The sequence below is a fragment of the Vidua macroura genome, chromosome 4 (assembly GCF_024509145.1).
Source record: "Vidua macroura isolate BioBank_ID:100142 chromosome 4, ASM2450914v1, whole genome shotgun sequence".
Classification (NCBI taxonomy): Eukaryota; Metazoa; Chordata; class Aves; order Passeriformes; family Viduidae; genus Vidua; species Vidua macroura.
In genome coordinates this window covers 1901822-1915047 of record NC_071574.1, presented here as the reverse complement: position 1 = coordinate 1915047, position 13226 = coordinate 1901822, and the positions used below count along the sequence as shown (strand labels likewise).

General features: G+C 53.7%; 2 protein-coding genes across 5 annotated transcripts in view; one reads left to right on the top strand and one right to left on the bottom strand.

The window, feature by feature from the left end:
• Nucleotides 1-6787, top strand: part of ALPK1 (alpha kinase 1) — a 31790-nt gene extending 25003 nt beyond the window's left edge. For all 4 annotated transcript variants that reach the window (XM_053975425.1, XM_053975423.1, XM_053975424.1 and 1 more), the window contains 8 exons: nt 276-371; nt 770-874; nt 1245-3249; nt 3507-3660; nt 4213-4375; nt 4466-4652; nt 4903-5109; nt 6535-6787. In XM_053975425.1, coding sequence (XP_053831400.1) covers nt 276-371; nt 770-874; nt 1245-3249; nt 3507-3660; nt 4213-4375; nt 4466-4652; nt 4903-5099 — 2907 coding nt within the window. In that variant the 3' untranslated portion in view covers nt 5100-5109; nt 6535-6787. The remainder of the gene's footprint in view (nt 1-275; nt 372-769; nt 875-1244; nt 3250-3506; nt 3661-4212; nt 4376-4465; nt 4653-4902; nt 5110-6534) is intronic.
• A 5488-nt stretch (nt 6788-12275) lies between these two features.
• On the bottom strand, nt 12276-12971 carry NEUROG2 (neurogenin 2). The gene has a single exon (XM_053976175.1). The coding sequence runs from the start codon at nt 12969-12971 to the stop codon at nt 12276-12278; it is 696 nt and encodes a 231-aa protein (XP_053832150.1).
• Nucleotides 12972-13226: the final 255 nt, after the last annotated feature.

Here is a 13226-nt window from a genome sequence, read left to right as displayed (position 1 = left end):
AGTGAATTTTGTGAAAGCTTACCTGAGTTTCTTAATTATTTGGCCAGGCAGGCCCTTTGGTGGCATCAGGTCTTCCAGATTACTGCACTTCCTGCAAGTGAAATTAATAAGACCATACCAAGATGACATCTCTGGAATTCTTAGCCATGCTTCTCTTGGGATCTTGTTTGCCTCTTTGTTTGCTTGTTTTTCTGAATTGTTCCACACAGCGGAGCAGTAAAACGCAAAGTACAGGGGAAAAAACCCACTATGAAAATTTTTAATTTTTCTTTCAGGGAATTGCCACGTCCTTGGGTATTATGGCAGACATCTTTGCTTCCATGAATGAGCAGGATTATGCACGCTTCAAAACCAGTGCTGACATTGACCTGGTGAGACTTGGTTTGGGGTTTGTGGGTGTGTGTGGGTTCTTCAGGTGGTCTCAAATTCACCCACACATTTCCTCTCCCGTGCTGAGAGGGCTGAAGAAACTTCCATTGCTCCCAGTGAAAAAGCTCAGTAGCACCTAGATGGGAGAATGCCTGGCTTCAGGAGAAAGAACATATTGAGAATACTTTATAGAGTGTCTATATTTAGAGTATTTATGGAGTCAAAAGTGACATATCCATGGTAAACCTTAGCAAAAAGTATCCTGCAGAAACAGACCAGGCTATTGCTTAAGATATGATTGTCCCTGCCTACCAGGCCCCATATATTTGGAAATAAAGTCCTTGAGCTGAGGTTTTTTCCTCATGTTTGGGTTTTTTTTTTTTTTTTTTCCTTTCATCAGAGCCTGCTGCAAGAGTTCAGCCACCGCTTGTTATCGGCGGCCGAGGCCTGCAAGCTGGCAGCTGCCTACAGCCAGTACACCCCCCTGTTTGTCCTCACGGCCGTGGTGAGTGCTGCTCCTCCCTCTGGAAGTGGGACTTGTGCAGGGGAAGAGCCCAGGCTGCTAAATTTGGCTCTGGCGTGGCTCTCAAGCAGTGCGTCACACAGGGTGTCTGTGTTGAGGGTTGGGTTGGTTACATGGGGTATACATTGCAGGAAAGCTATCCACAGAGTGAGGATGGGCTTTCAAGCCCTGGGAGTGCTGCTTCTCCCTAGAACCACAGCTGTATTTCAAAGGGAAAAAAAAAAAAAAAAGAGGAAGTTTATTTCCTCCAGGAAACACAGCAGCAGGTGGTCAGAGCCCAGCGTTTCTTCCAGTTGTGTAAGGGAAAGAAATGTGGTTTTAATTCCCTCATTCCTCTCTGATCCCCTCCCAGAACATCCGTGGCATGTGTCTGCTGTCCTACAGTCACTCCAAGGACTGTCCCCAGGAAAAGAGAGAGTTCTACTTGTCTGAAGCCAAAGAATCCTTTGAGGTCGGGCTCCTCACCAAGGAGGAGCAGAGTGCCATCACCAGCAGGCAGGAGCTGCACAGTTTCATCAAAGCTGCCTTCTGCCTCGCCACCGTGCACCGATGGCTCGACGGGGAGAGCCAGGAGCTGCGTGAGGCCACCCAGCTGTGCAGGGAAGCCCTGGGAAAGCTGCACTCCTACAGCACCTCGCTCCCAGGGGAGGGAGATAAGGGGATGCTTGCCAAGGAGATCATGGCTCTGATCGCAGCCGTGAAGAAGCGCCTGCGGGTGGGAGGCTTCCCAAATTCTGACGCCAGGTCTTACGTCCCAGACAGTTATAAAGGCTCGGTACAAAAGCCTGTCCTGCACGGGGAAACCAGCTTTGAGAAAATCCTTGCCAAGCATTCCCAGCACCACCTGTCAGTGTGCCAAGTGTATGAAAAAACTTGCAGGATCCATAAAACCACACCGGGAGAGATCCAGGTGGGAGCTTGTATCACAACCTTAAGAACAGAGACCAAAACCATGGACACTGTGTGTACTGCTGAAGACAAAGTTCACCAGAGGAGCGGTCCTGTGAAAACCCTGGACTCACCAGCAGCAGGAAGCAGCTCAGAGGGACTCAGTGGCCGAAGAAATCAAGACATTGGCTCTGGTGTGATGAAAATTTCCTTTGAAGAAGAGATCGAGCCATTAGAAATCAAAATAAACAGCAAAAAAGACGTTTTCAGCAGAGGGAAAGGCAGGAGCCAAAGCACTACTTCTGAGAACTCTTGGTGCAAGCTGTCCAAATCCAGTTGCTCTTCCAGCTGGGAGGAGCTGAGCTGTAATAGCAGCAGAGAGTCTCTCAGGGACGGGCAGCAAGGGGAGGAGGGCTCAGTGCAGGAGCAGTGCTGCAGCACAGAAGCTGACCAGGACGCGCCCTTGTGCTCTCTGCCTCCCAGAGCCTGGCATCCTGCTCCTCGGGAGCCCCTCCATGGCTCTGGGGGGTCTCCTCGGCATTCCTTAGAGGGGTGTGCCCCTCGAGCACGGAGGATGGTGGAGAAGGAGCCCCTCTGCAGAGAAGAGCTGCGCGAGGGAAGGCCCCGTGGAAGGAGCTCCTCAAAAGAGAAAGCAAAGAGCAATGAGTTTCCTTCCCTCTCCATCTCTTACTCTGCTCCTACGGGGCAGGAGGAGGAGGAGGAGGAGGAGAAGTCCTTGTCCTGTGCGGAGCTGAGCTGCAGGACCAAGGACAGCAGCAGGGAAGGAGGCGTTGGTCGCTCTGAGTGGCTCCACCCGGGAGAACCTGCAGATAGCACGGAGGATCCCTCGTTTGAGGCACAGCCCCCACAAAACAGGGGCACCTGTGTACCATCAGCAAACATCGGGCCGAAAACGGGCGGTGACTCCTCCGTGCGTGGCCGGGTGAGGAAATCTGCCCTGCTGGGGAGCGGATCTCTCCCAGTGCCTCAAGTTGACACCCAGGCAGAAACAATGGATGGCACTGAATTTGAGCTCATCAGCATGGGAGACTCAGCAAACCATTATCCTACAGCACTGGCTCCAAAGCACGAAGCGGCTCCCAGTGTGCCAACAGCTTTGCCCTCCTCCCTGGGAAAGGTATCCACAGCCAAGCACTTTGACTGTGCCACTACAGAGGAAGATGAAGAGAAGTCTCAGGGTGTGGTCAGCAGCAAGGGACAGTCCAGTTCCTCTCTGAGCTCATGGGTCAAATCGGCACCGATGCCCACGGGCTCCCCTGAAGGTTCAGTCCCAAGGGGAAGCGGCTTTGCCTTCACACCCGGCAGAGTGAAGGAAGAGATCCTGGACGCTCGGTTTCTGAGGGATGACGATTACAGGCAGCTTCTGGCAGGGGTGGAGCATGATTGGCTTGTCCAGAGACTGATGCCTACTGGGATTTTTAGGAGCAAAGAGCTTCACAAAGCATACTGTGAGTTCCCGCCCAGCAACCTGTGCCTCCACAGGGAACAAGCTTGACTCAGGCTTTTTGACACAATATTTTAGTCAGGATTTAATTTTTTATTGCATTTTACCCCATTGCTTGAGTTTAAATTCCACATGCCATCCCTGAAAACTGTTAAGACAGTGATCATTAAGTTAATCATAAATAACAGCCAGTCCTCAGCACAGGCTTAGAGCAATCCTGTGGATTTCTCCCTTTTATCTGTGGTGTTTTCTTTTCTGTAGCTGCTCTTCTTCTGAAATACTCCAAGAAATCTGGGCTGTGGACAGGCCAGGAGACAGCTGTGTTCATTGGGGACTACCTGAACGTGGCCAAGGAAGGCAAGCAGAGAAATGCCTTCTGGATACACTTCCTGCACCAAGAAGAAAGCCTGGGAAGGTATGGACCCAGCAGATTTCTGAAACAAAGTGCTTGTCAGTGCTGCTTATTTGTAAATATGGATAAAAGCTGTCTGGTAAGACTTGCTGTAGCAACGATATTTTACGGCTCTCCCAAATGTGTTGGACATTTTGGCAATCTTTCCCACCACTCCATGTAACTCTACCTTTTCATTTCTAGGAGGGAAAAGCTGCTTTACTGTTGTCTTCTAACAGCTGATGGCAGAGTTCAGATCATAACTAGAAGTAGCTTATTAATTATTATGGATGGAGAACAATATTTTAATACCTCTGAGTCAGGGCTCCCTTCAGAGTTAAGAAGAGTTGAGTTTCAACATTCCAGTGTTATGAAACCCCCATCCCAGGATTTGATGGGTAATCTTTCACCTCTGTGAGACAGGAAAGAAAGAATTCCACCCAGTTTCAACCGCAGCCCTTTTAAATGCATCACCCCCCGGTGGATTTGCTTCTGACAAGTTCTGCTTTGCAATGATGTTTCTGTATCACAGCACCCAGAACAAACACCGCTCCAGACTCTTCTCCTTTCCTTCAGGTACGTTGGGAAGGAATATAAAGAGGAAAAAGGGCTCCTCCATCATTTCAGTGACGTGGAGCGACAAATGACCGCCCAGTACTACGTGACAGAGTTCAACAAGAGGCTGTATGAGCAGAAGGTCCCTACCCAAATCTTTTATATCCCCTCTGCAGTACTGCTGGTAAGAACTGTCTGGTAAGCAATCCCGAGGCCCTGACGAGGAAGGGTGTCTTGGGTCAATTACAGCAGCAGTGAGGCTGTCTCCTTCCAGATGCTGGAAGACAGAACTATAAAAGGGTGTGTGAGTGTGGAGCCCTACATCCTCGGGGACTTTGTGAAGCTGTCCAACAACACCAAGGTGGTGAAGAATGAGTACAAAGCCACGGAGTACGGCCTGGCTTACGGCCACTTCTGCTACGAGTTCTCCAACGGAACTGACGTGGTCGTCGACCTTCAAGGTGTGTAGGACAGTGATGTTTATGCCTTTCACACTCAGCCTCTGGCCCACAGGGGTATTCATTTGGTTAAAATTCATTAGGTGTCTCTTAGGGTTCTGCTTTTGCTGCCCTAGGCAGAAACTGGGAATCACTGAGGTGACATGGGCAGCGCGAGGGCCGTGCCAGGCAGAGAGTCCTGAGTGTGATAATTAAAAGGCTGTGGTGTTTGTCAAGATAAACAAGATATCAAGATGTACCATTGCTTCCACAGGCTGGGTGACAGGTAACGGGAAAGGCCTCATCTACCTCACAGACCCCCAGATTCATTCCCTCAGTAGCAGAGACGTCTCACGCTCCAACTTCGGGAAGAAAGGAATTCACTACTTTTTTAATGATCAGCACGTGGAGTGCAACGAGATCTGTAGCTGCTTGTCCCTGACGAGGCCCTCGGCGGAGCAGCTGGCCTAGACTGGCACAGGTCAGTCCACAGAATGACCCGTGAGCTGGACACTTGTTTTACCCCACACATCTTCGGGAGCAGGTTGGCCAACGAGGCAGTGAAAAGCTGCCTTCATTTCCCATTCTCCTCTTCCCCCCCGAATCCCCGACGTCCCGCTGCCCCCGAGTGCTGGGATCATTTCTTCGGGGGGATTTTCTCCATGAGAAAGGGAGCACAGCATCAAAGTTCCACAAAAAGATGGGTCCCTAAGAGACTTTGCTTTAACAAAACCATCCCCTTTTGTTTCTGCAGCCAGCAGAGGTTTTTAGGCTTTTGTCCTCGTGTTTTAGCAATGCTATTGTTTTCTAGGTGATGTTTGTGCCGAGTTGTTTGGAAAGATGCCCTATCCCTGGGCCAACTGATTAGAACTAGGTGTAAAGAGGGAGAAGGAAGAGGAGGGAAAAAAAAAAATCAAATCTCTTTATTATGGTGCATAAACCTTCAGTCTTGGGGAGCTGCGCAGCTGCGCGAGGAGAAAAATGCATTCAAAAATATAATGCCAGTGTGAATAATCCTTTCCCGAGCGCTGCTCGCAGACTGCTCCAGCTTTGTCAGGTGAACTTGAACCGGGCCATCAGATTTGCGGCCGTTCCCATTGCACACTGTCTGTCACCCCGGGGCATTCACCATCTTGCCTGTTGTTAAGAGCCAGCGAACAATCCATCATTGAGCTGGGCAGTCGCCGGCTGACACGGCAGTGAAATCGGCATGTGACGGGACACTCGGCCCCCGTGTCTCGCAGATTAAAGTGATACATGGAAACTCACGTGTTACTGGGAAGATTAAGCCCGTTATCTTGTTGTGCAGCCAATAAAGGCCGGCCTTGTCCTCGCTCGGCAGTGGGGAAATGCTGCCTTTAACTAAGTGACAAACGCCGCGCCCGCATAGCTCCGTGCTCCGGCCAGCCAGCGCAGCCGGGCTCCGGAGGGCAAACAAAGCTAGTTAGCAAGATCCCGGGAATTAATGGGCGGCAGAGATGCCGTGTTAAAGCCTCTCTGCAGAAGCTTTCCCCGCTCTATAGGGACAATTAAAACCAAAACAAAACCTCTCGGACAATCTCCGCACAACAAAGTGTCCTAATGCGCTGCCAGCAGACAGCACGCGCAGTTTTGGGAGCCCTGACCAGTCATGCGTTTTCCACTCCTTCGTGCTCAAAGGAAGAAAAAGAAAATTTATTTAGACGTGCTTCTGAATAAATCCATCCCAATGGAATTTTAATATTTTGCTTTCCTCGTAACATTTCCACCTAGCAGCTTAGTTCTTTTGTTGGTTTTAGGAGACATATTGCCACCTCAGCCAAAGTTACACCTACTCACGGGTAAAAGTTAGGGTTGAGGATCAGCTTGTTCAGTTCCCTGCTAAAACAGACATGGAATCATATTCTACTGGTCTTACTCTTTACAGGATTGGGCACAATTTCAGATGTATCAGGCATTCTGTCTTCATCCGGGGCTTGGATACTGGAAGTCATGGATTTACCACCTCACCACCTGAAGAACCGGGGTTCTTCATGAACATGGCTCCAAACACACAGAGTTTAAGTTACTGGTTCCTATTTGTGCTATAAGTAGGGGGTTGTTGAGGAAATAAATAGTTGACTCTGAGGATGGAGAATTTAATATTTTGGCTGTAAATTTCATCTTAGAGCTACTGACAAAACAAACAAACAAACAAACAAACTGTTTTTTCCTCTGGTTTCAGAATAAAGTAATTTGAACTAACTGAGTCATCGGGAATACTTTTTCCTTTTTTAATTAGAAATTGGAAGTTTTCATTGGAGATCCGGTGGTTTGTGTTAAGTAACTTGCTACCGAGATGCTTTTTGGGCTTGATTAATTGTAGTACTCTCCAGATTCCAACCTAAGTACTCGGTGTAACCATGGAGGGCCAGGCTCTACAAAACGAGTGGAACTGTGCCGTGCTGGGACAGTGAAATACGAACTGTAGGGACACCACGCTTCAGGGAAACATGAAAGATTTTTTTCCTCTCACCTAAACTCCAGGACTGCAGTGTAAGGGCTTGTGTAAGTGCTGCTCTAAGTGCTGCTCTAAGTCAGGCACGATCCCGGCCTGCTTGTGACAGTGGTGACGCACTTCCCTGTCCTTTAGGGAGGGTATTTGCTCAAAGAGATTTTTCCTCCTTCCCTTTCTGCAGGTGTCCAGGTGAAAGGCAGATTCTTGCTGGCTGTGCGTCGTGCTTGCGCATCCAGTTCAGTAAATCTGATATCCGGGGAACAAGCTGATGCAACCAAAGCCTGCTCACAGGTAGAATGCTTTCCTCACTCGTTTGCCAATAACTAACGACTCCGTGGAGCACTTCAGGCAACCTCTCTTAGAAAAGATGCAGTGGGAAGGGAGCCCCTCAGTTATCCCAACAATACGGGGCTGAGCCAAGCTTGCCTCCCCCCTCTCCCTCGGAGCCGCAGCATCCCGGGCTGGCAGAGAGCGGGCATGGGGTGACCCCTCCAGCTGTGAGGCAGCCCCTGCACGCGAGGCAGCACGGCCCCGCTGCCCTAAGCACGGCATCAGCTGCCCCCAGAGCCCAGCTGCTGGATTTCGGCACAGCTCCTTCCCCAGACGCAGCTATTCATGGGGAACGAGGGGAAAGCCTCACAGCAGCCAGCGCAGAACCGCAGCCCGTGCCGCCCAATCTGTTCTGCTTGGAAGAACACAGCAGCAGCAGCAGCTTCCTCGGCGTCTCCTTCCCGCTAACCAGAGCCGGGCCATTCGCAGCGAGGTGTTTGCTTGGTACCTGCTGCTGTCACCTGCTGCCTTGAGGGAAGCCGCGGCACACGGGTGCCTCCCCCAGCTCTGCGGGGAAGCTGGCGGCAGCCTGCTGCTCTCACCCCTCTCTCCCGGGAGTGACACACGCCACCCTCCTTTCTTCCACTTGGATGAAATCATCTCCCCTCTCCCCTGGCTGAGCGGGAGCAGATGGGGCTGCTGGCCTCCGCAGCCGCCCGCTGCCCCAGCTCGTGTGAGCCCGCTGTGCCTGCCCGCTGCCCCCTCCCGACAGAACCTAATCCCACTCCCTAATCCCAAACTTCCCTGCCAAGCTGTTCCTGAGGCACAGAGTGTATCTTCCGTCGAAGTTGTGAGCAGTTTGTTTAACGCGGGAGCGGAGCGTGGGCAGCACCGAGCAGGGCGCACAGCCCCGCGGGGGCAGGTCCGGCATGCCGGGGCTTCGCCGGGCGGCACCGCCAGCGCCCAGGGGAGCGGGACGAGGGCAGGACAGGATCCCCCCGGCAGGCAGCAGGTGCCTTTCCTCGCTCGGTAACAGCCCAAACTGTCGTGCCGGCTACCGGGGCTGCCGTCCCCTCGGAGCGGGACATCACGTTAATAGAGGTTGATTTGCAAACGGCGTCGCCCCCCGCGCCCAGTGCCCCCCTTTGCCTGACTCCCGCTTTTCTGCTCAATGGCACAGATGCTGCTTTGTGCTGCCCAGGACCAGGCAGCTATTAGCAGCAAATCCAGCGAGGGAAATTAATGAAGGCGACTACTAATAAAAGACAGCTCAGGACAGCCCGACCAACTTGCTCCGAGCGGTAATTAACTTTTTTTTTAAAACTCATGAAGGTAAATATGCCATCAGCTTTGGGCCGGTCTCTCTGCTTCTTAATAAAAGGAGGAGGAGGGGAGGCGAGGGAGAGGGGACGGCTGGGCTGTGTGTCACAGCCGCCCCAGCACCATCCCTGTTCCCTCCTGGCCGCTGCAAAGTGACCCTCCAAGGATTATTATTTTTATTTTTTTTTTTTAGAGGCTTGATTTTAAATCTGGCAGGAGTTCTGCCTCTCCTTTATCTCAGTTCAGTACGAGAGGTCACGGGGATGAGCAGGCTGCCAGAATTTTGCTGGACCTGCACAACTGTTGCAGAATCGTAGGGAGAAGGCAGGATATCCTTATATTTTTAAATCCTTACATCTTGATATCCTTAAATTTTCAGCTTTTCAGAGCAAAAGGGCTTGTCCCGGACTTTAAAACACAAGGTACTTTGTACTGAGACAACAACCTACGTCAGGTCACAAAAAAAGATCCCGCTGGGATTTCTGCTTATGCCAGGGGATTGCCTGTATAATAGATAATTGAGATCCTTTTTTTGCCCATGGGGAACGGGAACTGGGGCTACGTGGGCCAAATCCGTACATAATGCAGGACCAGGGGGAAGCCCAACCTGAGGCACTTGAGGAAGGCTTTAGGAAAAGTGGGTTTAAAGTGCGCCGGCCAGCTGAGAGCCGTGTCGGGAGGGCTCTTTAACCGTGGCACTGCCTGGACAGATTTATGCCTGCCATGAAAGGCAGCGTGCGGCAGCCCTTGGGGTGCTGGTTTGGCTCCTCGTGGCCATTCTTATGCCAAGGAGGGCTGTAAACCCCCCCTGGGGGCCTTCAAGCTGCCCCTCCAGCCCCGCTGGCGCAGAGGAGCTTTTATGCCAAAATACAATACACAGAAGGATCATAAACACATGTTCTGGGGCAAGGGGCTGCCATGGAAACCACCCCCGGGTTCCTCACATCATCCAAGGAGGTGCTTGCCCGTCTCGCATCATCCCGGTCCGCTTCCAGGTTGGCTGCAGTTGGCTCTGGGGACTCCCCGTCACCTCCAAAAATCAGTCTTCTGAGGGAAAAGAGGGAAATGCATGAAGGAGAGGAATAAACTCAAGTTAAGGGGCAAGAACGGGAAATAGACACTTTTGGCCACATTCAGACGAAAAATCAGGATGATGGTAACTGGCTTAGGTGACCAGCCCAACCTCTCCAGCTCAGCTTTCGCCAGCATGGTTCCGCCACCCCCTCCCAGCCTTGCCCTCCTCAGGCCCGTTTTCTCCGAGGCCATTTCCAACCGAGGCCAGGCACCCCCAGGGAACAGGGAAGGTTTGGCTGGCGTGGCTCCCACCCCGAACCCCTCTCCGACCCCCCTCCCCCTCCATCCTCCGACGCGCCGTGTGCTTTTTCCCACGGCGGTTCCCGTTGGCACAGCCCCAGCCGGCGGGGATGGTGAGGCTCCTGCCGGCGGGCTCTGTACCTGGGATGGAGGGAAATGCCTGCAGGATGACGCACCTGGCGAGGACAGCTGCGGGGAGCGTCCCGGTGCTGAGCCACCCGGGATGTCCCTCCTGTTCCTGCGTGCCTCCAGCACCGAGAGAGAAGCGCATCCTATCCATCCCGGCCTTTTGAAGAGCCGAGGGCACCTACTCCAGTGCCTCTTAAAAGAGAGAGAGAAGCCAGGAAGGACAATGAGGCCCGACCGAGAAAAGACGGAGAGAGCGCTCGGCTCCTTTTTGGCATTCCTGGAGTTTGGTCATTAAAAGGGGTCGTTAAAAGCGGGTGAGAGTGACAAACCCGCTCCCGACGGGCTGCCCCACGCACCGCCAGCGCCGTAAAAGACTCCCTCTTGTTTTGTTCCTCCTGGCCCGTGGCAGATTTGGGGGAACACAGCTTCATCTTGCTGGCCACATCAAAGCGGTGATTATGCAAATGCTCCCACTTTTTCTTTTTTTTTTTTTCTTTCTTTTTTTTTTTTTTTTTTAAGGGAATTATTTATCACACAATAACCCCCCTGCCAGGGGGGGAAACAATAGATCAGGCTAGATAGCACTGCTCGCCCGAGGCTGCGGGGCGAGGGGGGGATGGACCCCCGCGCGGTTTATTGGCCTAACCTAATTTCACTAATTCTCTTTTCACACATTTTGGGCTTTTTTTTTTTTTTTTTTTTTTTTTTTTTTCTCTCTCCCCCCCCCACCCTCCCCTTCCTTTCGCGGACGTCGCTCCGAGGGCCGGGTTTCACACTCCCAGGATCCCGAGGGCACCGGGCGGGATTCGCGTGCTGAGCGTTTTATTTAATTAATACACTCAGGCGCCTCTGCTGGTTTTTAATGATTTCCAAGTGTTTGCACCCAGAAGTCACAAAGTGCTCCCGGGAGCACGGGGACGATGATTGAAGGGCCTGGGCGGCCTCCAGCATCCCCTTCCATCCTGACATCCCTGGCTGTGTGCTGTGCACGCTGAACCGAACCCCCTGGAACTGCCCGCGACCCGGAATTCATCTGACCCTCACAGGGAGGAAATTCTTCCTCTTTTAACCCGTGGATGTTTAGCTCAGCAGCATTTATTTCCTAAGGTCTTCTCGGTGAAATCCATCGGCCTGAAGGGTGGTAACTCTTCACCCATCCATCCCGCATTTGCTGTCCAGCGTCTTCTGTACTGAGAGCCAAAGGTAAATGATCGGTAAACTTCCACTGAACTTCCCACCCCCGCCCCCTCTCTCTCTAATGCTGTTTCCCAAAGAAACAGTTGCCCACGGACCCAGTGACAACAGGCCCCACCGGACCTTGGTTTCACCAGAGACAAGGACAGGCCCAATCCCGTAATTCCCAGTCGCTGGCACATGAAGCAGAAAAAGCAGCAGCCCCAAAGTTACGAAAATTAGAGCTTTTTATTTATATTTTATCACAAGGACAATCCCTTTGCTCTGCAGCTGTAAATACATACTAGAATAAACTCTGTAAATTATACAAAAAAATACATATTTTCCATGAAATCTGTCTTTATAATAAATAAATGTGAACACGTGTGTGGCTGATCGCTGTAATGTTCCGTGTCTGTTGAGGTTTTCAGTCTGTTGATTTATTTTTAATCTCCTGAAAGAAGGGGGGAGTTCCTTGTCCCCTAAAGGTCGAAATAAATAATGTATGAGGAGATCCTTCCCCATTCCCCCCCTCCCGATTTTTTTTTCGCTTTTGATAGAGAGTTCAGCCTAAATTTCCACGCTTGCATTCAGCCCTCACAAAGCCTACAAATTATACAATGACTTCTAACCTGGACCCCTAACAAAACAATTTACTTTTTTTTTTTTTTTTTTTTTTTTTTTTTTTTTCCCTCGCTTTGCACCCCCCCTCCCGCCTATAAATCATAAGGGACAGATGGCAAAGAGGGGAGCGGGGAAAGGGGGGGACACACACACAAAAGCCCCGCGGTGACAGATCTGGGAAAACTGGACAAAGTGCACATCGGCGAGAGAGAGAGAGAGAGAGAGAGAGAGACGGAAAGTTTGGTTTGGCAGGTGCCGTTCCCACAGCCCGCCCTGCCCTGGGAAGCGGGCAGATGCCGCAGCCGCCGCCCCGGGGGGAGCCCCGGCAGCGCCGGGCCGGGCTAGAGGCAGCGGCGGGGCAGCGGCGGCGGCGGCCCCGGGGCGAAGCGGCCGGGCCAGTGCTCGGGATCCGAGGCGGAGCCCGCGGGGCTGGCGGGCGATAAAGTGCAGGCGTACGGGGAGGCGGAGGGCGCGGGGCTGGCGGCGCCGCCGCTCCAGGAGGAGGCGGGCGAGGGGCTGCCCTCGGCGGGGACCGCCGCTGCCGCCGCCCCGTCGGGGCCGAGCCGCGCCGCCCCGGCCAGCCGCAGGGTCTCGGTGAGCGCCCAGATGTAGTTGTGGGCGAAGCGGAGCGTCTCGATCTTGGTGAGCTTGGCGTCCTCGGGGAAGGTGGGCAGCACGTCGCGGAGGGCGTCCAGCGCCGCGTTCAGGTTGTGCATCCGGTTGCGCTCGCGGTTGTTGGCCTTGAGCCGCCGGCTCCGCTTGATGCGCTGCGCCGTCTCCGCCGTGCGCGCCGCCCGCGGGGCGCCGCGGGACCGCCCCGGCCGCCGCTTCCCCTCCGCCCGCCGCAGCCCGCGGCCGCCCGGAGCCTCGACGGGCCGAGCCGGCGGGGCGGCGCGCAGCTCCTCCTCCTCCTCCTCCTCTTCCTCCTCCTCCTCGGCGCTGGACGGCAGCGAGGGCGAGGGGGCGGGCGAGCCCAGCCCCAGCAGCAGCAGCTCGTCCTCGGCGGGCGCCGCCAGGACCTCCGCCTTCACCAGCATCCTTGCCGCGTCGGGCAGCACCGGGAAGCGGCGGGCGCGCTCTCCTCGCCTCTCCGGCGGCGTGACGGTTCGCCGGTTTGACGGAGCGGGGCGGGGGTCCTGAGGGGCGGGAGGGGGGTGGGGGTGGGGGGGACGGCAAAGCGCGGGGGGTGGGGGGGGGAGGCGCGGCGGGGGCGCGGCGCTGGCACGCGCCCCGGGGGCGGCGGGCGGACGGCGGGAGCGGCGCCCGGGGCCCGGTCAGGCTGCGTGTCTGGC